General features: G+C 40.4%; 3 protein-coding genes across 5 annotated transcripts; 1 reads left to right on the top strand and 2 right to left on the bottom strand.

Annotated features, from left to right (window-relative positions):
* The first annotated feature begins 1807 nt into the window (after window positions 1–1807).
* On the top strand, window positions 1808–11054 carry poc5 (POC5 centriolar protein). Of its 3 annotated transcripts, none has more exons than XM_022756197.1 (13): window positions 1808–1844; window positions 2745–2828; window positions 3430–3583; window positions 4269–4376; window positions 4556–4743; window positions 6769–6945; window positions 7203–7307; window positions 8174–8353; window positions 8850–9033; window positions 9910–10046; window positions 10370–10471; window positions 10617–10787; window positions 10912–11054. In XM_022756197.1, exons 2-13 carry the CDS (start codon window positions 2745–2747, stop codon window positions 11044–11046), a joined length of 1725 nt encoding a protein of 574 aa, XP_022611918.1. In that variant the 5' UTR covers window positions 1808–1844; the 3' UTR covers window positions 11047–11054. The 3 variants fall into 3 exon arrangements, with proteins under 3 accessions (XP_022611918.1, XP_022611935.1, XP_022611927.1); XM_022756206.1 differs by lacking the exon at window positions 1808–1844 and adding an exon at window positions 1924–1957; XM_022756214.1 differs by lacking the exons at window positions 6769–6945; window positions 7203–7307.
* A 585-nt stretch (window positions 11055–11639) lies between these two features.
* On the bottom strand, window positions 11640–16551 carry ankdd1b (ankyrin repeat and death domain containing 1B). The gene is made up of 15 exons (XM_022756225.1): window positions 16377–16551; window positions 15870–15970; window positions 15636–15734; window positions 15428–15526; window positions 15040–15144; window positions 14818–14919; window positions 14563–14661; window positions 13912–14010; window positions 13633–13731; window positions 13344–13442; window positions 13142–13240; window positions 12787–12882; window positions 12188–12389; window positions 11845–11976; window positions 11640–11714 (listed from the first exon to the last, which is right to left on the bottom strand). Exons 1-15 carry the CDS (start codon window positions 16549–16551, stop codon window positions 11659–11661), a joined length of 1662 nt encoding a protein of 553 aa, XP_022611946.1. The 3' UTR covers window positions 11640–11658.
* A 747-nt stretch (window positions 16552–17298) lies between these two features.
* polk (DNA polymerase kappa) lies at window positions 17299–24093 on the bottom strand. The gene is made up of 14 exons (XM_022755609.1): window positions 23849–24093; window positions 23352–23471; window positions 23090–23242; window positions 22619–22750; window positions 22339–22489; window positions 21937–22149; window positions 21444–21568; window positions 21050–21216; window positions 20936–20968; window positions 20729–20825; window positions 19830–20001; window positions 18645–19676; window positions 18024–18072; window positions 17299–17892 (listed from the first exon to the last, which is right to left on the bottom strand). The coding sequence occupies exons 1-14, from the start codon at window positions 23975–23977 to the stop codon at window positions 17811–17813; spliced, it is 2655 nt and encodes an 884-aa protein (XP_022611330.1). The 5' UTR covers window positions 23978–24093; the 3' UTR covers window positions 17299–17810.
* Window positions 24094–24999: the final 906 nt, after the last annotated feature.

The raw sequence follows: 24999 nt of genomic DNA, 5'->3' as shown, positions 1-24999 counted from the left end.
CCAGATTAACAGTTGGCTGTTATACATTGTGCTATTAAAGTGTTGCCAGTAAGACAAATGCAGTACATATGCCTCAAAAGCCAGCCCTACCACAATGCATACACAAACCTTACAGTTGTCTATTCCCGGCCAGTTCTTGTTAAAATAACTTACACAAATGCAGACAGGCAAAGGGAATTTGCAGTTCAACGTTAATATAGCACGATAAAAAGTGTACCCAAGCAGTGTACCCAACAAGCCAGGTTGGGATGACAAAAACCACCCTAAAAGAGAAATTGTGATGAACACATCACCAAACCTTTCAAAACATGTGCATCGTCTGCTCTGAAATGGAAATAAGTAATCTGTGGGAGCTACAGCCTCCTGTCATTCAACAGGAAACCTCCACTCCCCACAGAGCAGCAAGGATTATCCTCTGTGCCTCACAATTCTGGTTCAAAATCATAGCCCGCGTCAACTGTCAAGACATGTTATCATAAAGTGTATGTGTTTGTGTGTGTGTATGTGTGTGTATGTGTGTGTATGTGTGTGTATATGTGTGTATATGTGTGTGTGCTGAGTGAGTCTGTGCCAGGCCTTGTTTGCACTAAGTAATCATTCAGTTTATTTCTAATATACAATATATTGGACATGAAATGTATCAGATTGAATCCTTGATGGGACAGAAAGACCTCAACACTTTGTGATCAGCTGTTTTTGGGGAGTTTGTCACCAATGTAACAATCATGCATTCACCCTTCTCAAAGTCTGGCTGCAAGTCTCTCTCAATGCTGACAGGACACCTTAAGACAGCAAAGTACTCACAGCATACAGCCAGGTGGTGAGGAGGCCTCACTCCAACAGTACTGCTTGCAGCTCTGCCACGGCTGAGAAAGACCATATGTCTCTTCCCTTTGGAGCCTGTCCATGCCTGGGACTGCCAAGCCGTTAGGCCTAACCCACATATGTGTCTTAATACTGTTAAGCACTAGGTCCTCAGGGGGTTAAGACACTGGCGTAATTCAGATAGTGAACTGTGTGTTCTGTATTTGCCTAAGTGAACAACAAAGAAATGGCAACAGGAAGGTTCACAGGGTGGTGGTATTCACCAAGGACTTACACCTTTCTTACACAGGTAAGTTTGCTTCCCTATGACAATGAACTTAATCAGCTAATCCCTATGCAGACAGACTATGAATTAGACACAGTCTGAACCCATAGTGCTCTTTAAATAGGCACACAGCTACAGCTATGATTTGCCAATCACAGAAGCCAGCGTCCTTTGTTGTCATTTCAAAAAGATTGACAAACCATAAACTAACATTGTACCCTTTTAAACACTAATACGTAAAGGTGGAGTAATTAAAGTAATCATTCTTAACCTGCTAAGTAATATGTAGAAGTTGAGGTAATATATTTGTCACGGGATAGTCGTTAGCTTGTCGTGTGTGGCCAGGCCACTCTTCCAATAATAACTGTAAATCGTCCTCATGTGACCCCTTGCGCCTGAAGATTACCATAATACTTAGCTACTACATTGTGCTGCCACTAGCTGTCAAAATAAAGCGTGAAGTAAACGAGCCGATTTGCCAAAATCACAGAAAAAAAAACGTGTGCAGAGCGTTTTTCTCGATAGTGGGAGCAGCTGGTGAGCTTCTAGTGTTTCCGCTTACCGTTCTCATGGAAACATTTTACCCAATCAGAGACGACATAGCTGGAGGCTTTGGAAAAAGAAGCCAATCGGAGGGTCTGTTGTTTAACAGTCGATCGGTTTGAAACGGCAAAGCAAGCGTTTTCCAACTGAAGAATAACTTGGGGGAGCAGAGGAGTGTGACAGCCTGTATAGACAGATTTAGACATAACAGGTAAAAACTTCCGAATGCAGCTTGGTTATAACTTAGTAGAGGCTGTGAACCAGCACTAATTACTCGCTCCAAACAGTTTAGTTTTTCCGATTTGCAGCAGCCACGAAGGAAAGGTGTGTGTGTGTTTTTTTTTTTTTTTTACAGATTTAACGTTAGCTATGACATAATTACAAAACTTCACTTGTCTAACGCTGCCAGAAACCGTTAACTGGAGGAAAAGTTACAATCGCTTGTATTATCGTGTGTTTAAGGCTGTTAAAACATACGGTTTGTTACGTATATTTAGTTACATTTCGCTGATTAAAGAGACAGTCAGATATGCTGTATCCGTATTCTGTAGTTAAAGTCTAAACCCACTTTGTGAATTTATTTATGAGAACAAGAAAGGGAGATCTTACTGATTTCTTTTTTCTTTTTTCTTTTTACACACCTAGACCACATCACAGGTCCAGATGGAAAACCACTTAAACTTGTCAAGACTAGATTTTTCCAGAGAAGCTAATGACACTTTAAAACACACTTCCAGATTTGCATAACCTTTACTATAATTGTAAAAATACAACAAAAAAATGAACAGGCAAGGTGGATTATAGATCTGGGGGTCTAGATGTGAAAGATCACTCTGTATTGTATGTATGTGTAAGTTTCCCATCAGTGCCAAATTGAAAGCAAATTTCAGGCTTTTTATCTTATCTCGTATTTTGCAGTTTAGTCCCACTTATGTTCTGTGTATATAGACAGAAACTTGTTATGTTGAAACTAGCTGCAGAATTTGGTCCTAAACCACTTTGTACAAAAGACAAGAAGTATACAGTAGAAACTATACACTGGATAACATATGACATTTTTAGCTCATGCTTGATAGTTTCTCATTAAACTATCACCTTTCCAACTATCTAGATGTCCTCAGACGAAGAAGAGCCAACCAGCCCTGTTCTGCCCAAGGACTCAGATCAAGGCAGCTCTGTGTCCTCTGAGCTTCAGGTGATTTTAAAAAAACACACTTTCAATGTATGTGCTCCATTTGCTCCAGTGATATGACTCAGATCTGGGAATATAGTCACTTAGTGTGAGTAACACATGCAATCAGTCAAACAAGTTTTAAACGTACACCCAGTTTAAATTTTTAATCCAAACCACTTATTTGGAAGTGAAGGCAAAGGTAAACACACATGAACTGTCTAACAGAATTGCCCATTGCACTGTAAAACTAAATGTGCGGTTATTTTAAGTATAAGTGAATTGAAGTTAAAGCCAGAGGTTGCTTTGACAAATTTATGTTTTCAGCAGGCGGTTTGGATTGTAATTTTAACATCATATAGTTTTCACCTCCTAGTAAGTGATTTAGATGATATTTTATAAACCGGGAACTTGTTGCATGTGTTGATCACTCTAGTAGACTCCACTGTAAAGGTGTGTACAACATGCATGTCAAAATTAAAGATGACGATGACTGAAATTGTATTATAACCAATAGGAACGATGGGTACAAAAGTAAGAACTATGAAACTGTTAAAAAAAAAAATCTGCATATCATAGATATCTTTTTTTTTTTTTTTTTTTTTTACTATTTATGGATCGACAGGACGAGTATGAGGAGCTCCTCCGCTATGCTGTGGTCGCCCCTAAGCTTGACACACTCACCAGTGCTTACTTGCAGCGGTTGAGCACCTCACATCTGTTTGCAGAGGGCCGGAGTTCCCAGAGAAAAGATGAAACAAAATCAAAGCGCCCAGCAGGTATCATTGGTTCCTCTTGTATGCAAGCAACATTCATACACACACATTTCACTAAGCCTTTCTGACAGAAACACAACTTGAGCCCTTCCAGACACTGCCCCCATCAAATGATCAGCTGTCAAAAAGGATTTGGCATCACAACATGAAAAAAGATGCAGTGTCTGTTTATCAGCCTCATATTTTCTGCTTGTAAACCAGCCTAGTCAAGATGCATATGATATCAGTCTGTCAGATTCTAGCCCCTATCTCTTTCCCCTACGATGCCCACATCTTAAACAGTCTATCAGTTTCCCCCCTAGCTCTAGCTCCAGCTGCAGCTCTCATTGGAGGTTTAGTGCTTTAACTGTCATGGAGTAGTGCACAGGGATGTAGAGAGCAGACGGGCTGATTGGTAATGATCTCCTGGCACTCTGCCTGCACTGCTCTTTAGAGTGCAGGCTTTCTCTTCCCCCTGCAGTATTTAATTAAGATATTGACATAAATGCATTCCTGGATGAGGACCATGCTTGTCTTATTCAGCATTCTTGCCCTCACCTTTTCTGTTCTTAAACTGTCCTTTGTTTTCCAACATTTTACTTCACTCATTTCTTCCATTCCAAATTGTAGCAACATTTCCTTTTTTATCTATTTAGCGTTGTGCCTCTCTCACTGACTTCCCTCCCTCATCTCTCCTGTCTTCTGCCAGATGCTGCCACTGAAGCTAAAGATGGGAGGCATTCTAGCAGGAGTGTGAGATCATCACAGGCCTCCCCCTTGATTGTTGAGCCCACCACACACTCAAGAGCCTCTCATGGTAAAATGAATGAAAATGACAAAGAAGCAAAATGGTTGTGTGATATCTAATTGTATATTAATTTTTCTTAATTTCAAATAAGATTAGAAATACCAAGACCATCAAGTTGCAATGTTGCTTCATTTTTTTTTAGTGATAAAGTGATAATCTGTCTGTCTGTGGGGTTTTTTGCCATCCAGTTGAGGAGGTGGCAGGTCGGGCATCTGGCAGGGCGTCAGTGCTCTCAGACAGGTTGCAGCCGGCGTCTGAGAGGTCTAGGCCAAACAGCCCAGACCCCCTGGAGTCCGCTGTCGCAGAGATGTTTATTTCAGAGAAGAACATAAGCAAGATGGAGAATATTCTGGACACGTGGAGCAACAGTCTAAAGGTTGGTCTGTTTCCTCATGTAGAACTGTCCTTTCATAATCAATCAGTTTACCGGCTCTTATTTGCTGTCTGCTTGAGAGCTGACCATAAATAATGTGTGGCTTTATATAAGGCTCTGACACGGCTGAATAATAACTTCTTTAACATGCTGTATATACAAATATCAAAATAGCAGGGATGTGTTTTGAGATTCATCAGTTCACTGCAAAATAAGGCAGAGCTGGCAGATTTATTCTTGATAATAATGATAATAATGAAACTGAATTGTTTTACTGTGAAAACAATTATTTTAATCTTAATTAAGATTTGTTAGTGTTCAAATCTGTGGTACAATGACAACAGAGCATTAATTAAGTCTTTGAAGAGCAATTTAGAAAGCAAAACATTGAATTAAGCTTTATCTGGCATATACTGTACATTTTACTTTTATAGTGGTTCATTTACAAAAAAATAAATAGAGTATGGTGGAAAAAGCAAGCATTTTGTAAAAAAAAGAAAAAAAAAAGCCTTTTACTCTATGTCAGTGGTTCCCAACCTGTTCCAACTCATTACCCACTTGAAAATCTCAAAAATGTTGGTGGCCCACATCTAGCACTGTAACAATATGGAGCCCAAATAATTCGTTCTCAGAGCACTTTCTATTTTAATGATCATGATCAAACATTCACAACTCAAGCAGGGGAAGCTCAATTTTTCTTTTTTGTTTGACAGTGGAGAGATCACTTGTCGATTCACCAGATGTCTCTTGACTCTCTTTCCTTTTAACTCTTCCTGTTACTAACCAGCTATCCATTTTTGATACTCTAGTTTTTGCTATGGATGTAATCTTTTAGCACACAATCAGACTGAGATAGTGACAACATAAAAGTTCCTGTCATTGCCTTATCACAGTGATAGGCCTTAATACCAGAAGAAAAAAAAATGAAAGAAGTTTTCAAAAATGTTCAATGTTTTTAAAGATCATATGATTTTATACGTATATATTTTTGCAAATGATTTGTCAGCCCACTTGTAAAACCTTCACGACCCGCAGGTTGGAAACCGCTCCTCTATGTTAATCTCACTGACACTGCATGTTTCAGATTATATATAATTATAAAAATGCATAAATGTATGGGTGAATTAAATCAGCATATTAGGTTCATATTGACACTTCCCAAACTCATGTAATTAGAAAGTTAGAATGAAATGGATTCAATACAAGAAATACTGTGGAGCATGTATGTGCACAGTGGTGAGAAAGTGATCAGAAATTATAAAAGGGAATGTAAAGTGTTTGAGTCTCTTTGAATTGGATGACAGCTCTATTCTTCCTGGAACCAGTGACCTTTTAATTGTGTCCGCCAGAGGAATGATTTTGGAGGAGGTGGGTGGCTTCAGTGGGTGTCCTTCCTGCCCTTCTCTCCTGATGTTGTACAACTCATTCATGGAGGGCAAATGACAACCAATCACCTGCTAAGCAGTGCCGATAAAAGAGTAGAGTTCGACCAGGGAAAAGGCAGTAGAGGACCATGGACTTTGCTAGAGGATGTTGAGACTCTTTCAGGGTTGGTTGCAGGAAGAAAATCTCTTGTTTTACCTTCCATATAAGACAAACTTGTTTACATTTGTTGGTGCTGGTTGTGTTTGACTCTGTAGAAAATTAGCTATGGTCACAATTTTACCATTTAACTCTAAGGCCAAATTTATTTTATCGTTCTACATTGCGGTGTTGTGGAGGCTGCAGGTGGAAGCCTGTTCTAGACCTCTGAATCCCCCAGAGGTGTGCTTCCTCAAAAAATGTAAATGCACATCAGAACTATAAATCAAATCCAAGCCAGGGCATTGTTAGATGTCTCCAGAAATGAATCCAATAAAACAAGAGAGGAAATCTGCCAGGTTCATAGTTTTCTCTTGCTGTCAGCGACAAACCCTCTGACACATTTGTTCATCCAATTTAAAAGAAGGCATGTGTGCATTTGTCCATGTTTATTAAAGTAGGATAATGAACACACCGTGATAGTCCCACCCTCTATTCCCTAATTAGTCAAATGTGCTGGTGGAGCTACGGAAGTGGAAGCTGGCCTTTGTGGAGCAACACAAGCTGGAGATGAGGAAAGAGAAGGAGAGGTATGCAGCCCAGACAGCTGGCCTGAAGTCAGAGCTAGACAGCCTGAAGGGGCTGCTACACACCTATGAGACTTCCAACCACAGAAAAGATGAGGTGACTACATGTGTATTTCTTTGTTTTTTTCCAGTACATAATGTGGGTGCTTTGACTAATTTCCAAACTGAGATTTTATTTCCATTATTGTTAAGTTTTAGTGTAGGACTGGGTGGGCTTAATCCATGTGTTAGACCCATACCTCTATCTTTTGCTCATTTGCTTATGTACATTTAGCACTTGAAAGAAAAAGATGAGGAAAAACCATGTCTGCTTTTAGACTGTCAAGCTTGTTTGTGTGCTGTGTCCTCCCTCAGGTGATAGTGAACCTGAGCCAGGTGTTGGATAGGCAAAAAGAAAAGCTTGAAAAGATGAAGGCCTTCACCCACTGGAGGCTTCAGCACACTGAGGCCAAAGAAGAGGTACATAGATGACATTGTGGTGTCTCCCACGGGTTTTACAACTATTTGTGGTGATATTTACGGTGGGGGCGAGTGTCTTCATGGGCGTATATTGTCTGTCTTCGGTATGATTTAAAGCTTTCAACTCTCACATCTTGCATAACACACTTGTCTGTCTTTTCGCCTCCTACACTAAGAAAATGTACAGAGATGCTTCCTAGTTTAGTAAACTGACTCAGAAGAAAAACCTACTGTCGTGCTGCATGAACTGGATATGAAAAAAAAGTGGTATAAAATATTTGTTTGTGTGGGACTAATCCATTTTGGTGAGCCCCCAATCACATAGTATAGTCTGTTTTTCTCTTTTTTAAATTATAATTTATGATTATTTTTTCCTAAATGTATGTAACATTACTAGGTGAATGTATCTTAACATTTCTAGATCACTACAGTTTAATAGTTTATGCAAATGATCAGTCTCTGCATGCTTCACAGACCCATACATGACTATGCACTATGTCACTGCCCACTGAACATGCATATGCCACATTTGCACCAATATCTCCTTTCACAAAATTTAAATCATAAAATTTAGTCAGTGCACTGATGAACTGATGATGATCCTTTTTAACCATATTACATATCAAACTAAGAAGAGCATAAAATGCCAATGAAAGTTTTTTTTTTTTTTTTTTTTTTTTTTTTTTCAAAATAGCTGTTTATGCCATTTCTTTAAAATGGAAAATTAAGCAGATGACTCATATTTTTGGCTAAACCGTGACACAGAAAACATACCATGAGAAAATGTATTGCACCTGCACAGGAATGAATTATGGGTGTAATTATTTCCTTGTGAATATTTTCATGGTCTTGTGGTTCCCTGCCAGGCTCATGCTGCTCAGGTAGCACAGCAGCACTACAATCTGCAGCTGAAGAAGAAGGTGTGGTTAGGCTGGCACTCTCTGGTCCAAAAACACTGGAAGGTCAAGGTGGAGCGGGCTTGCCGTGCAAGGGCTGAAGAGGTCTGTGCAAACCTGTCCACAGAGTATGAGGCCAAGCTGGCAGAGGTAAATAAAGGAGGGGAAGGACCTGCATGTGAAACTGTGTGTGTATGGTGATGCTGCATTGCTGAATTCATACGTAACACTACTTCATTCAGTGTGTTTTACCATAAGTATCAAAGCACTCTGTGGTCATTGTACATTTACAGCCAAGCTGAGTCATGTCAACTGGACCAAAGCACCACTAGTTACCATGATTATATTAGTCTCTTACATAGCTAAATGTATTTATTTGCAGGTTTATTCAGTGCATTGTTATAAATGCATACAATTTGAACAGCCACATTAAACTTGATTAATAGTTTGCAGTGAAATCACCATAGAGCAAGTAGAAATAAAAAAAGGGATAATTATGGATAACCGTTTTACTGATGGTGTTATGGATGTATATCGAGGGTGCAACACAAAGGCCGGAGATTGAAAGCAAGAAAATGAGCTCCACCAGGTGGTGTTGTCAGTATTATATAAACTGATAAATGACTGATTCTTTCTGTCTCCACAGCATTGTGAGGCTATAGAGAAGGCTCAGGCGGAGATTCAGAGACTACGACTAGAGCGAGAGCGCTATGAGGAATCCATGAAGAAAGCCTTCATGAGGGGCGTATGTGCTCTCAACATGGAGGCTCTCAGCATGTTTCACACTGCGGAGGGACGGCCGGAGCAAACTCCAGTTCATGATCAGCATGGTCTGTAACAGAAAGACCACACATACCTATTTTTAGAGAATATCCATCTTTTTTAACAACCAGCACACAAAAGCTCTAAATCACGAGCCCCATAACTACATAAAAAGGCTCTATAGAGCAAACCATAAAGGTATTGTTAACCTTGTGTCAGTGCTGTATTGATTCAGCGCAGCTATCAAGACAGAAACGAACAGACAAAAAAGACAGAAACACCATTTCTCCAATAGAGTGCAGCCTTGTGCTATTGACAGATGTGTAGATTTATGAATGAGTGGAGTGGATGGGGGTCTTTGTTCTTTTCTTGAAGTCATTCACTGACTCATCTAATGGAATGATGAGTCACAGGTTATAACCTGGATGTGGCACTGAAAGATTGGCTGGATTTCTTTGAACAAGAGTTACTTTTCTCTCTTATCAATAAGAGATTGATATAAGGTCATATTTGGGCTATTTTTAAGTACTTACTTAAGCACATACTTGACAGGATTTATGAATCATTAATGATAAGTCAACTTTTTAATATACCACAGCAGGAAGTGTAGATGGCACTTACTTCTGTTACTCATTCAGTTTAAAAATAGCACTATTAACATATCTTCAAACAAGCAAGAGACAGTGAAGATATTGACATTGCAACTCATACTTAATCACATGTAATATTGTGTTTAATCATTAGTGTTGACAGCGAGTCAAGTCAAGTGAAATCCTTCAACCAAAAGGAAACTTTTCACTCACAGGATGCCGGTCATCAAGAGTTGTTTCAGAACATTAGTCCAACACTCAGCTTCATTCGGAGTAGTTTTCCGTAACTATATAGATCAAGAATATATTGTGCCAGAGCCTGACTCAGTTAATATATTTTTGTCCTTTCTATAGATCCTCTGCCTGCCCAGGATGAGCCTAGCACTGCTACAATGGCTCAACTTCAACCGTATCCTATCTCTTCCACACGGTTCAGCCCGGTCCACTTTGACGGCCCAGACCCTCCCTCCCACAGTGAAGCAGAGGATGTGGTGAGACACTGACTATGTCTAATGAAAACATACAGCACATTTATTTACACACCATAATTCTTCCATGCCATAGTTCAGCTTCTTCTCAAATATCTCATTAGATCAGTTAAATCCATAATCAATTTTTTCATATAATAGGTCCCCCGAATTTGAATTTTGAATATGCTGTTGTATTTGTATAATTTTCTTGTTCCCCTATTTATGGTGTTACCTTCTATTACCATAAATGTTGTTCTTTTTGAGTAAATCTGTTTTCTGCACTGTGACTCACTTCCTCTAAATCCCACTCCTGTCACTGTTCGCACTGACTCCCTTTTCTTCAGGTGGGCTCTGGTGCCTCCGTGTCCAGGGCAGAAGTACTCCCTCCCACGACGGTAGTGCACAGCTCACTCCCACTTGGGGGCATTGCAAGTTCCAACAAACAGGTTAGCATTAGACATGTAGATATGCTCTGGTACAAGGGCCTCTGTCCACCTTCATAACAGCTATTTGTAACTATGATCGTAATTATATCATATATCATTTGGTCTCTACTACATCACATTTATATGTGAGTGTTCATTGTTTCAGCTCACTGGTCGTGCCGTCACAGCCAGTCAACAAAAACCCTCAAAGACTGTAACTGCTCGTGTCACAGCACGACCTGATGTGGGTAAGGCTGCACGCAGCAACCTCCAGGTGATGGGTGTGGCTCCACCCATGAGCTCTGTGATAATTGAACGCCATCATCCTGTTACACAGGTATTGGACAGTGTGCATCACCACTAACAATGGCTGTGTTTTATTATGAGTACACCTTTACAGTACACCGTGTGAAGCTAAAAAAAGACATCAACATCTTTTGTTTCTCTCTCATTCTTTCAAGCTCACCCTCGGTCAGGCCACGGCTGCTAAATATCCTCGTTCCTCCCAACAAGGCCACAGCTCCACCGGAGGCAGAGGCTCTTCCAAAACACACACCAGCACGTGCCATGTACACTCCATCAAAGTAGTTGACTGACCACACACACACACACACGCATATATCTCAGAAAATCTTGCTCACCTAGTCTAGATTTAAGATTTAACACATCCTATGCAACAATCCTAGAAATAGTTACCTTGGCTTCAGTTTCAAGTCCATTTTATTTTGATATCTTGAAATGACTTTGCCCTTGCGCTCTGCATTTGAAGTGAACATTTTATTGCCATTTTTCAACTTCCTTTCATGAATGTGAAATGCGCTCCTGAGCATTAGGATTTCTCTCAGGAAAGTAGACACAGGTGTTTAGAACTGCACGTGTAAATTTTTTAATTATTATTTAATTACTACCAGCTGGACAGTCAAGAATTGCAAAATGGACATTTATTTCTATGAAAAAACTTTGACTTTAAATTATGCACAAGTGAGGCTGTACTGTAATGTGTAAAACCACATATTTTAAATATTTGTGCTACTGATGATTTCTACTGAAACCGACCATCCAACAACACAGGTAGTTACTTTACTAAACCAAAGCCATATGTTAATGATCTGATGCACAATTTTGTTTTCAAAATAAATTATTTTACTGCTAACTTTCTGAACAGATCAGTAGTTGAAAATGATGTGAACATGGAGTTAATTTTGTCTTCATGAAATGCTGCAGCTCTTTTTGCTGGCAGTCACTGCCTCCGTCCGAATCTTATCTGTAAGACAAATGAACATTTCTCTAATAAAATTTTGGTGAACATCCCCAGGTAGCACAGCAAAATATTCATATATCGCTTAGTATAATTATTTTGCAAGAAAAAAAAAAGTTTACCGAATCTACAGTACCTGCAGCTTTTGTGTTCCCTGTGAGGATGAGGCCCTGGTACAGTTCTTTGGCAGGGCTCTTTTGAGCCAACTCCTCCCCGTGGAGCCAGATCAGCAGCATCCTGTTCCCGTGCTCTTGGTAGCTGTGCTGACCTGTGGATAAAAACACAGCACTGTAGAGTCAGGAAAACATTTCACCTAGCAAAAATTACTTAAAGATTGCCTCTGTACATTGGAAGATGAAACAGGAAAAATAAAGTTAGCGAGGGATATTAATTTTTAAAAGTTCCTGTAAATTCATATAGTATTTCAGAGAGTTGCAAAAAGCACAGACAGCCTGTCTGGTCAGTGTGAGGTGTGGCACCTGTCCACTGCTCCTCAATGGCAGACACCTGGTCCTTAGTGAAGCCCCAGTGTTCTGCCAGTCTTTTCCAGTCTCCTGGTTTCAGGAGCTTGTACGCCAGGCGCCAGGCCATCGAACGGAGCTGCCTGGTCCCAAAGCGGTGGTCGAGCTTAAACGTTAGCGGATACTCGCTGTGAACACTCTCATTAAGCTCAGGGTTGGCCTGAAAGGGCAATTAAATCATGTCAGCAGATTGATAAAGGCCACTAGCCCCAGAGAGCACAGGGGAATGGGAAGAGATTATTGGAAAGACACTCACACGCATGATTAGCAATATGAATGCCAGAGTTAAACATTTAGAAAATCAAGAAGGGAAGGGGAATCTGGCATATCCTTAATTAAATTGGTGGTAAATTGGCTGTCAAATATTTCCAGTTGTGAGTTATTTTTTTACCATGGATGCCTTAATAGTATTAGCGGGGACTTGGCTGATCTAGAATTTGACGTTAGGTAATGAATCATCTGTGATGAATTTAATTATTGATTTCAAGGCTTCAAGAATGGATTATGGCACATAGGAAAATAGTAAAAGTTACAAGCATCATTTCACTATCTCTCACCGTCTTCCAGGCGTAGTATCTCTCTGCTTTGATGATCATGTCCACAATAATCACCTCGTCTGCTCTGGCTGCCGTACCCAGAGCCGTCTTACCCTGCTACTCCAAATTGAACATGTACAACAAAATACACAACTACAATTAGAACTGTAAAATCTCAGATTTTGATTTCTTTTTCTTACAGTTTCAATGTAGCATGTTGCTGTTATGCCTTAAATTAGTCATACATTGTGTTTTTACCCTTTAGATGGTCTAACTATGAGATAGAAAGTGTATATGTACACATACAAGAGCAAAATTTGAACTTCCATGGCATCTACACTACATTAGCTCTAAAAATTTGAGTTAGAATTCTTACCCTGTCCTGGAGTGTCAGATCCAGCCCGGCTTTAAGAAGCATCTCCACTACTTCTATTCTGGCCAGCTCTGCAGCAAGATGCATAGCAGTCCGGGACCTCTAATAGTTCATAGCACAGGACAGCACAATGCAGCATACATTCACTACTTTAATGTTACGTTGTATGTTGTCTTATTTTACTATATTAGTAGAGTGATTATACCTTATCGGTGACATTAATGTTGCAGCCAGCATCCAGTAGAGAATGGATGACAGGGATGTGACTGTTCTTCACTGCCAGGTGGAGAGGAGCCGCTAGGTGCTGAGAGCAAAAATATGCTGTTACACAACATGAGCCCAAAAAAGTGAACTGTTAATTTAAAAAATGTGTAAAATTACAATGATGCGCATCCAGGCAGCGCGTCGGCAGCACGACTTACGTGTATGTGATCTGTGTTGCCAGAACACTTTACTGACAGAGTGTACTACTGCCACCTAGCTTGTGTGCTTACCTGATTCTGAAAGTCAGTAAAGGCTTTGTACTCTAAAAGGATTTGGACAATAGATGTGTCTCCTCTTTCTGAAACTGGATGGAGAGCGCTGCATTTGGCCTACAAGAGAGGGAGTTCAGCTGTGTAAGCCTATGTTTAAAAGAAAAATAATTTAATTTACCACATATTATGATTTTGCCTAAAGGATTAACGGCTCTAATATATTTTATGCCATAGTATCATTAACAGCAGGACACTAGCAGGGATTTATTTATGAGTCACCACAGCGCCGTATTGTACCATTGTGAGGATGTCGGGGTCACAGCCAGCCTCCAGCAGGGCCAGGACACATTCTTCCTGTCCGTTGTCCGCCGCCTGGTACAGAGCCGTCTCACCATCCTGCAACACAGAAGATCTATCTGAAAAATATAGTATAGGTGCCGGATAACCACAACAGAAGCAGAATATTCCTCTCAGATAGATCACATTTTAAAATGACTTGTTATGCTCACAAAATGTTATGGTTTCAGACCTATAGCTCACCAGACATCAGAAATCAAGCAACCTTTTTTACACAAGAAGTGTGGATGGGCTTCAGTAAATTAATAGCCAATGAATTATTTTTATATTGGTTTATGCTAACATTTTTAACATTTTTTTTTTTTTATTATTATTATTATTATCATTTAATAACTGGTAATGACTGTCTTTGTAACATGGATTACTTCCATTATGAAGTACCTTTCCTAGTCAGCAGAATCTCTGGCCAGAAGCGCTATTAGTTCAAGCCAGAACATAGTTTACCTTGTTATATAATAGTAACCAGTACATGTTTGATGCATCTTAATTAATCCAAAGTGGAGCCACCATCAAGCAATGGATTAGCCACTGAGCACACACTGTCACAAACCAAACCGTGATATAGGGAGGATGTTTCCACTGATTGTCTACCATATTGACTTCATCCCGAGTATCAAAGCTCTGCAGCAGCAGTTGGATGGCGTCCAAGTGGCCGTTGCTGGCAGCTAAGTGCAGGGGCGTGTCACCTCTCTGACAGAAGGGAAGGAGGGAAACGACTGGCATCAAAGAGTGTTTGACTTTGAGCTCGCTTGCAGGTGTGACACAGAGATGTGCGCCCAGGCACATGTGAGCAAAAACAGGTGTAATGTAAATAGGTGCACCAGAAACACACAAATAAGTTCATACCTTGTTGGGCTTCACGGTGGCCATTTTGTATGGCTCCATCAGCATCTCTAACATTTCCACACACCCATGCTTTGCCGCCAATGCAAATGCGCGATGCCCTGACTGAAGTGTAAGAATAACAACCATTTATTTGGAGCGACCACATTTACTGCATCTAATTTGGCTTTTCTAAATAAGTGAATTATACAGTCACTTCATGGAAAACTAGTGTCAAGTTTATACCTGGTCATCTTTGTCTAGTTCTTTCATCTGTAGGTCATTAATAATATACTCGACAATTTCAGTGTGGTTGTTGATAGCAGCGCAGTGCATAATGTTCAGTCCTTCCTAATGTAGAGAAAGTTATAATTTAGAAAACATTTTCTTTTAAATCAAGCCGTGTGAATTTAACTGCATTATGTAACAAGAAGAACAAGTGCAGCTGCCCTGAGGTTTGTAACAAGATGAGCATGCAAATGTTAGATTCAAAATCCAGGATAATCCAGGATAATGAAAATTAATCAACAAGTACCTGAGGAGGAGCAAATTTTTAAGACAAATGGCATTGATTTCTGGGTATTTTTCTGTCACTAAATGAGAAACAGCAGAACAAAGCTCTCTGCTTCTTTACCTCGTTCTCAACCTTGTGTTCAGCCCCAGCCTGCACTAATAATTTCAGGATCTCCAAACTGCCAAACCAGGCAGCCAAATGAATGGGTGCCACGCCATACTGTCAGACACAGAACAAAAAAATGGAAAGTTGTGATTACTTGAAAATGACGCGTAACCCGTTGTCTGTGGCTCAAGTCCTCAGATGTAGGCATCTCAAACCCTCTCACCTTATCCTTTTGGTCCACCTTGACCCTGCGCTGTAGAAGGAGTTGGACAGCTTCCTTGTTTTTGCCAGCTACTGCATAGTGAAGGGCAGTCCTATTATGCTGAGACAAACAATCCGTATATTATCCATTTAGCAAAGGTTTCACCAAAACCAAGAAATGAGTCTGTGTGACGTTATTCAAGACGTTGCAGTGTAATGAGACGCAGAGAGAGAGAGTTTGTCTTTTTAGACCCACCACATTCTTTGCATTGGCGTTCAGTCCCTTTACAAGAGTCTTCATGGTCTCCACATCATTCCTCTTAGCTGCTTCCATAAACTGCTTCTCTGCATCGAGCACTACACAACACAGCAGGAGGGAAAGTTTTACACTTGGCTATTTACATATATACTATAGTCTTTAATATACTGTACATAACAGCATGTATAGAAAGCTGATGTGTGGCATTTTCAGTGGCATTTGGGTCCACAGGAACATACTGCAAGTTAAACTGAGATGAGTGTGTATCTCTTTTATGTGCTGTGGAGATTGGGTTTCAGCCTTGTGCAAATATAGTGCATTTCTTCTGTCATGCTATTGGCAGTACAGTCATTCCACCACCATTAATAACTAATGATTAACCCCAGCATTAAACAGTACAAACTCAAGGGTTCAGTTCTAAAGAGAACATTTTGCTCCATAATCTTCCAGCCACAGTCTATTTATTTTCCAGCTTTTCTCATTTTGTTGTCCTTGTGTACTCACACATCTCTTTGTTGTCAAAGCTGTTGTCTGTCTCTTTGTCCGAGTGCTTGTTGGTTATGAAGTCAGCAAAGCCCCTCACGGTCTCCTCTGTCACCCACTTTCGAGGGTCCAGATTCTCCTTCTTAGGACAATGCTTCTTGATCATCTCCCTCAAAGCCAAAGCTCTTCTCTCCATTGTGAAGCTCTTTAAATCACCTCTTTGTGTAAATGAAGTGGGCTTGGTCTACATGTAACAAACACTCACTGAACGCAAACCAAACCAACTGCCTGAGTAACTGAAAGCTGAAAAGGCCGTTTTGCTCTGTTCCGTGTAGCTCCTGTCTTCAAACACTCAACAGCAAAACTTGAAATGGAAACGTACTCCTATTTTCCTAATTGCTTGAGGGCTGATCCATGTTTACTTTACTAGCTCACACCCTTGAGAGACTGCTGATAGTACCAGAGTATACTTAACATGACACACTGCGACCTGTGTTACATGACTGGCAGGTGGCATGAGTATGGCTTTCTTTCATTTCTTTCATGCATTAAGTGAAATGAAGATGTTATAACAAGTGTTTTTTTAAACTGTAATTTCTATGAACACAGTGGAATATTTACAGAAGATTAACATAAGACTCTAACGGTAGTTTAACTTGTTTGTCCAGGGAGGTCTGACTTGTTACACACACACTTTTTTCAGCAAAGTGTCACATTCACACAACCTGATGCAATACAGTGTTTCTGCAGTGTGCCGCTCCACCTGGAGAAGTCATCTTTAGGTTAAGCGAAATCAGATTAACAGAGAATGGATGGTATATTAATTGTAAAATAATAAAAAAAGAATAATTCATTGCAAATTTGATTTATTGATAGAAGGATTCTCTTATCTTCATTATTAAACATATATCACTGTATTATCACAATAAATACACCTAGAAATTACAGGAAATGTCTGAATAAAATAACTTAGAAGATAAATTATAAATAACACTGGAAGCTAGATTTTAATAAATATCCTAATGTTCCATTTATCATACATTATAATAAAAACCTTAGGCTTATCTTCAGTGAGAAACAAAAAATTTACATGAAACTGGCATTGACAGACAACAAGGTCTATTAATCTGTCAGACTTAAAACAAAAAATTTGTGTTCGTCATCTTTGTCATTTTGTGCATGGCATATTGAAAACACATACACACAGTAATTGCACTGCACTGCAGTAATTAGTGCAAATTATTACTTTCTTATATCAGCAGCTTAATTACAACTACAGCTTATTGAGGAGAAAAATTGAATATGGCTTTGAATGCGACGATTGTGAAGACAGTTTGAGTTTATGGAGAGTCCACAGCATGACCGAAACCTGCTCAGTGAGACGGGGGACAGCTGGATTTCATTTTCTGTAGAACGCTTTCCAAGATCCTCCAGATGAGGATGTGTGCATGACCGTCACCTGAAGAACCTGTCAATAGTGTTGTGAGGACCGAAGCCTTTAGCTCTCTTCGAAGGAGGAGAGGAAGGCGGGTCCTTTCTAAAAGTTGTGAAATCAACACAAACAATGACATAATTGTAAAATCACACTACTTCACCTACAGCACGTGGTATATGCAGAGACCACGTAACCATTTTGTGCAGCAGCAATTTGTGATCAAGAAGTCTCACCTTTTGCTTTTGCCTTTACTTGTTTGCTTTGGCAGCAGATGGCCTCTATCTGTGAACAGGGACAAATGGATAGAAAAAAAATCTCAATTTTTTTCTCTTCTCTGACAAAAAAAATGACATCCACTGAGGAGGTACGCAATTGCAGCACTTCTCCTGGGATATATAAAGAGTGCAATTTCTGAGGCAGGATTGTTTAAGAGGAAACCAGAGTGCAGTTCATTGTAGGAAATGAATAGGTGAGAAAGTGATTTGGCCATTTCCAAGACCAGGGCAAAGAGAGCCCCATGGGGTGAAATGAGTTGTCTTTTTCTCTGTAGGAATTGATACAGACTTCTCACACAATGTCACTGTCAGTAAATAACAAGGTCATAGGTCACAGACGGATGTCTCCCAAACAGACATTCCTTCTGTTAGCTCCAAACCCGGAGCTTATAGATGTTACTAACAGGACTGTATCTGTCATCAGCAGAGACACATACAGTACATTGCCGGACTTTAGATCCTTGCTGGAAACACTGACATACCTCGGAACAAAATGCAGAATTAAGTATTGGAATACAATGAAAAGAAGGAGCCCAGGATGTGTTAAGTTAGGATGGGTCATTTAATACACACACTCACCTATGGCCTTGCTATTTGTAACTGGAGGTGTATTTATGCGAGATGATGTCTGTCCCCCCAGCTCATGTAGGACCTCCTGGTTCAGGCAGAGGTCAACGTGGTGGTTGAAGACAGTGAGGTCATCAGTGTCCTGGGTCAGCTGACACACTGGGCAGATGAAGACAGGGCCTTTATCATTACATGACTGAGGCTGTTGCGAGGTCACGGTTTCCTTGTCACCATTGATCAACAAAACCGTTTGAGTGGGATCGTTTTTCAAGCCGTGTTGCCACTGAGGATCGACTCTGTTCGACTCCAACTCTTCACTGTTCTTCTCCTCATTAACCTCACACTCCTCCCTCCATTCTTCCAGCACCTTACAACCGTTACGAACAATGTCTAAGTCCAAATCTGACTCTGAGTCCGAATCTGTGCTTCGATTTGGTTTTCGTGAAGATTCGCTGAGACACTGGTCTATATGTCTGTTGAAGACATTCAAATCAGTCGTCTCCACCTGCTTGAAACACACGGGACAGGTGAGGCTCTCTGACGCTGTGCCACCACAGCCTGATGTGGATGCCTGGGCCTCAACAAAGTCGTTTTCTGGGAGATCTGAGGCTGTACTCTTGTGCGCTTTTGATGATGACTCTACACCCTTTTGAGCATCAGAATCTATGGAATTAATGACAGAAACATTCTCCCCGTGTCCTTCCTCTTGTGTGCTTGACCTCGCTGCCTGGAGTTGCAATCTTTTGGCATGGGCCCTTTGGAAGAAAGACTGTTGGGGTTCCTCACCAGTCTGACCTCCCTCTAACCCCTTCTGCTTGCTCCGCCAGGGAACTTCCTCTTGTTTCTGGCACTTCTGGACTGGGGGAGGACAAGTAAGGGCCCAGGTTTGGAGGGAGTGATTGGTGAGACGCTCTTTCTCAGGGTTTTGGTGCATTCCTTGGATAGAGCCACTGGAGTCTGTCTTTCCTGGCTGAAGAAAGCCAATGATGCTCCTCTGCAGGGGCTTTTTATCATCCGAACTGACAAAAGCAGAAATCCGAACACCTACGAGCACAAAAACAAATTATCTGGAGAAAACTGCAAAATGAATGCCAACTGTGTTATTATTTCCACATGCAGCGTGTCACAGATCATTTAGATTTATTTCAAGCTAGTTATATTAATTGATATGTCAGTTATATTGCTCGATCTAATTACCCATGAGCCTCAGTCTGAGTGGCTGGGGGCTTTCATTTTCTATTTCCGTTTTCAGTAGGTCCTTAGCAACAGCAAAGATCTCATCCACTGTAGCAACAGCACACAGCAGCGTCAGCGCCCTGGTTTTCACCTCAAAGTTCACGTTCTTAAGCTTCAGTGTTACGGTTTTACCCTTCAAGAAGATGAAGAAAATACATTAGGAAAAACAGTTAAGGTCCTTTTTTTTTTTTCAACAACCTCTTAATTACTGTCGTAATCAATGGTACTTTATGGAAGGGACATAAATAGAAGCAATGTAAACCTGTACAATCTGTCATATCACTGATTGATTTGTCAGAATGCATTTTGTAACACGCCACAAAGCGTCTTCATAGTAATGTGATCATCTCCCAGGGAGACGTTTCCCAGGCTGATAGTAGCCCCTGCTGTCTCCTTAATGGCCTTCCATTTCCTCCTGCTATCAAGGCCACATCGGGACCCAGGCAGGGGGGCGATGGTCGTGCTTTCGCTATCGATTGGAAAAGCAACGAACAGATTGAGGTAATTGTATGAGATTTGGTTGGGAGTCATTGTGATTCTTGGGTGGACTAGAACAAGATGGCATTTCTTTTTTTCCCTTTTTCTTACCAAGGACTCCAAGTCCATTTCTTTTCAAATATTCCCTGTGCTTGTTTGCTTTGTTATTTCTCTGAGACAGTCTTTTAGACCTCTAAGGCAAAATCCAGCTGAGCACAGTCTGCTGCAACTACAAAATAAAACCACATGCATGGCTGATGTAACCAGGATAGTGTCTTACATCAAATGTGGTATTGTGTAAGCCAAAAATGTTCACATTCCAACCTACTTGTGCAGAATATATGCACTTACTGCATAAAGTAACCCACTCTGACATTCAGTACCTTCAGATCTTCTTTCTTCATGTCTTCTGCTAAATCTTCACAGAGCTCCCTGCATAAAGAAAACTGTTCCTCAGCTTTGCTCAGTTCTTTAAATGTCCTGTAAAAATAAAAAGGCACAGAAGAAAATGAGTTAGAGTGAAGAGGAGGGACACAGAAAGAATCAATTCAGTTATGTCGGTGTCTATTTATGCTTTATGAAAAACCAACCTTTCCGTGCTCATGCTTTTTCTGTCCTCATGCCTGTATGAAAGCAAAGACAGTGAGTATTGTCTCTTTTTGTCAATCAGCTATGTTGAGTTTCACTAAACACACAGACATTACCTCGGTATATATGTGGAGCTCAGACCCAGGGAAACCTCCATGAAATGATGCCAGGCTGTCTCTGAGAACAACAGTGACAGCAGTGCCATCTGCTGGCCAAGGTGAGAACAGCTACTGATTCCCAAAGCATTGAGCATCTTCTCACTCACTTTCCCAATGCCAGAAACCTGGAGGGATACACAAAAACCTTTTTGACTGTTTTTAAATATTTACATAGATTTTCCTTCAACCATCTTCTCCCCGTCTGCAGCACATCACTTGTCACTTCATATCACACCTTCCAGCCTTTAATAAAACAAAAACTCATGATTACGTTCTAACATCTTTCCATAATTATTCAACAGCAACGCCACAAAGACTGTTTATGTTTTAGTTTGAGCAATGTGTACTGTACTTTGCGAACTGGAAGATTATGGACGAAGTCCATGACTGCCTCTCTGGTGGAGGGGAGTCTGTACTGGCCGTTGGGCTTGTTCTTGTCACTGCACACCTTGGCAAGCATCATGTTTGGAGCAATTCCTAGGAGAGTGAATAATAGTGTAATTGAAAGATATATTTGTTAATGAACAGCTGGTAAAACATAAGCACAATGTTGATCATAAGTCTAAACAACTAGATTGACATTGCAGACTTTTATTGTTACTGTTGAGCAGTTGTTAATGTAAACAATGAATTAGAGTGAGTAGAGTAGAGTTGCCTATACTATGTATTTTTCAATTGTAGCTTTTATTGAGTGAGAACAGAAGTGGTGAGGGAGAAGGAAGAAAACTTAAGCTAAGTAATTGAAAAAGCAAAATGCTAAACAAAAGAATGGAGGCAATGCATACAAAAGAGATCATTATTACATTAGTATTCATCAGTCACACCAGAGTGGGTTTTCCCCTCACCTGCACTGGCAGTCAGCATGGTCTTCTGCTCAATGCGGAAGCGCATCTCTCTCACAGCCTCCTCCACAGACGTCCCAAACACCTCGAATGCACCACCACCACCACCAGAGCCCAGCAAGCAGGGAGAGGTGCTCGGGCTGTCCTCAAACAGGACAGGAGACAGGTCTTTCACCTCTGGCAGTGCCTCCTGGGGAAGTTCACTCTGCTCTTCACCTTTAAAGGAAAGACATGATTTCAGATGATAATCAGATGGATTACTGGTGTATGCAACAACTTTTTCTGTCATGTTGTCATGTCAACAGTAAAAATGGCAAAAGTTACAGTTAAAAAGAAAAAAACAAAACAAAAAAACCCACAATCCACCACATAAGCATTTTATATTTCCGTATAATTAAGTCCTGCCTGTAGCGGTGCTGCTGGCGCGGAAGTGATGTGTACGAGAGGACTCCGGCCAGCTCTGCCTGTAGTCCAGGTGGTCTGTAAAATCCAGATAGGCTTCATCCAGGCTCAATGGCTGGAAGTGAGGGTCATAGTCTGCAAAAATTTCCCGGATCTAACAGAGAGATACAAATTTGTGACCACCAGTTAAAGCAAGTAGTCACATAAAAGGGCTGCATAGCCTTTGCTGTGTCTAGATGACTTTATCTCTTCGTATGTGTTTGTGTTTTGGCATTGCTCTTACCTCATCACTCACAGCTCTGTATTTATCAAAGTTAGTTGGAACGATGACTAAGTTGGGGCAGAGTTTCTTTGCAATGAACCCAGGCATGGCGGCTCGGACCCCGTACTTCCTGGCATGGTAGTTAGATGTTGACTGAAAAAGAAAGGGTGAGGTCTATATAAAAAACTTTTACATGAAGAAGCAATCTGGATTTAAGATACAAAACTCTCTTCTGAATACTAAATTTGTTTTGAAGACATCATATAATGTTGGTACTGATTCAAATATCCATAATCTCTAATTTGACAGTAATATATTGTGAAATGAATGTATAGTATGAATTATTTAGTAATATATGCATATGAAGACTTATTCGTACTTATTATTTGAGGAAATGTGGTATTGCTGCATTATACTGTGGTTAGGAAATTTATAATGATGTACTGTAAATATTTCAAACATACTGATAATTTTCTATTTTCTATACCCCACCAGCATGCTCATGGATCCTACAGCCATGGGCTTGTCCTTCAGCTCAGGACAGTCTCTCATCTCCACAGCAGCGTAGAAAGCATCCATGTCCACATGCACAATCACACGGCTTAGATCACGACTCCTCTCCAGCGCTGAGGCGACCTTCTCCACCTACACAAGAGAGATTTGATCAAAACATTTAAGTAGCATAATGGTTGAATTTCAGCTTCTTCATCTGACAGCACATCATGTTTGTCTGCATAAGTGTTATCTGTATTACCTGAGCTTGTGCTTTCTTTAACTGCTGCTCTGTGATCTGTGCCTTTTGTAGCATCATTTTCTCAATGCGCTGGTTCACCTGCTGCTCTCTCTTCAGCTCATTCTCGTAAAACCTTGATCCCTGCAGGGCAAAGGCAAGGACAATGGAGAGTTACAGATTCTGTAGCACAGATATAATGAAAAGATTCAGTAGAACATCTATTTTTTAGGACTGCATGTCATTACATTGGGGATATGGGACTTTCACACAAGGCTGGACACAATCTGTAAAAGTGGACCTCACATTTCATACTGTCCACAGCACACTAGAGCCTAATTTGCACTTTTCTACACATCCCTTTGTTCAGATTTTTGCTGGTTAGACAGGTGAATCATTCACACCATCCGGACACAGAAGAGACAATTTGTATGTGTATGACTCGGAGGATGTGTGTATGACGAATTCCTGGTACTTCACAAAACTAACTGAACAGGTGCCTTTCAGTAGTCAGAGTGTACCTTCGATGACTCCATGATGATCTTGTTAATCTTGTCCCTGTCAAGACCCTCCATACCGGCCTTGTTGTCATTAAGTGCCATTCTGGAGAGGAAGCCCTCTCCTTTAGTGGATGCAATTCCATTTTCCATCCTGAAGAAAAGACCCTTGATGGGAAAACAGCCGTTTGTTTTAAGGCAGTATGGTCCAATTTTTAACGATCTCAGCTTTCAAAAGTTAGCCGATAAAGCTATAAGATATCGTAGTAACGTTTCCCATTACATTTGCGCCTTCTTGAGCTAAATAGAAAAAAAAAACACTGATTCAGAAACTAATCTTTGCACTTTGAGCAAGAACAGTCACTCTGAATCAAAGTCTCTCAGCTGTCTAAAGCTTATGCCCGTACATGTTTTGGGTTTTGAAACCGATGACGAATTTAGCGGCACTTCCGCGTACTCTCGTCGTTGCCGGAAGGGGCGGGGTTTGCATTGTTTACTTCTGTAAATAAATACATTTTTGAATTTATCATCAAAGGACGTTTTGTACGACTGAATGGGCATTTGAGACAGCACTGTGCCATTAATAGAAGCTTTACATCACCTTTTACCCCTTTTCAAATAAGCTATAACATAAACCAAATACCAACATAAAGTGTCTCCAGATCATTTTAGATGCGTGTATTTGCAGTTTATATTAGCCTGGATTTCGAAACTGTCTAGTTCCTTAAATTTTACAATTCAAATTTTGTTTGAAAAAATGGTTTCCTTTAAACTACCTATAATTTTCATAATTAGTTATATCATTTTACCCTCATGACCCTTACAAAGTTTCCTTTTAGACTTGAAATTATTGGTAATTTCTCCTCATATGAAGCCTCATGAACCCTAGACTTAGGCGTTAACAGTGTGTCTAAAGTGCACAGGACACTCCAAGAAAGCGGTCTACTGAAAGATAACTGGGCACAGAAATTACTGTGAAATGTAACCTTTGGCATAGTTTGAAGCATGTCGAGCTAGAGGATTTATAGTAGACCCACAGCTCTACAGAATAAAACTGGACCAATTGATCAATTCACTCATAACCATATTGCTTGAAATTTTGTTTCAACTGCAAAACATTCATAGCATTTAACCCATTTCCAAAATCCAAATTAAGTTATCTAAAATAAATGGTA

Source organism: Seriola dumerili, unplaced genomic scaffold (assembly GCF_002260705.1).
Source record: "Seriola dumerili isolate Sdu_G_001 unplaced genomic scaffold, Sdu_1.0 BDQW01000017.1, whole genome shotgun sequence".
NCBI lineage: Eukaryota > Metazoa > Chordata > Actinopteri > Carangiformes > Carangidae > Seriola > Seriola dumerili.
Note: the sequence above shows the minus strand (reverse complement) of the source record. Positions and strands in the feature narration are given on the sequence as shown.

Bases quoted from the DNA above. Each gene is read 5' to 3' on its own strand.
- poc5 (XM_022756197.1), top strand. From the start codon at position 2,745: ATGTCCTCAGACGAAGAAGAGCCAACCAGCCCTGTTCTGCCCAAGGAC. The intron at 2,829-3,429 runs GTGATTTTAAAA...ATGGATCGACAG, and splicing joins CTGTGTCCTCTGAGCTTCAG to GACGAGTATGAGGAGCTCCT. The intron at 3,584-4,268 runs GTATCATTGGTT...GTCTTCTGCCAG, and splicing joins AAAATCAAAGCGCCCAGCAG to ATGCTGCCACTGAAGCTAAA.
- ankdd1b (XM_022756225.1), bottom strand. From the start codon at position 16,551: ATGGAGAGAAGAGCTTTGGCTTTGAGGGAGATGATCAAGAAGCATTGT. The intron at 14,011-14,562 runs GTAGACAATCAG...TCTGTGTTGCAG, and splicing joins CTCGGGATGAAGTCAATATG to GATGGTGAGACGGCTCTGTA. The intron at 11,977-12,187 runs GTGCCACACCTC...TTTTATCCACAG, and splicing joins CATTGAGGAGCAGTGGACAG to GTCAGCACAGCTACCAAGAG.
- polk (XM_022755609.1), bottom strand. From the start codon at position 23,977: ATGGAAAATGGAATTGCATCCACTAAAGGAGAGGGCTTCCTCTCCAGA. The intron at 23,472-23,848 runs GTACACTCTGAC...TTTGCCCTGCAG, and splicing joins TCATCATGGAGTCATCGAAG to GGATCAAGGTTTTACGAGAA. The intron at 20,002-20,728 runs GTACTGAATGTC...ATCTTCTTGAAG, and splicing joins TGAAGAAAGAAGATCTGAAG to GGTAAAACCGTAACACTGAA.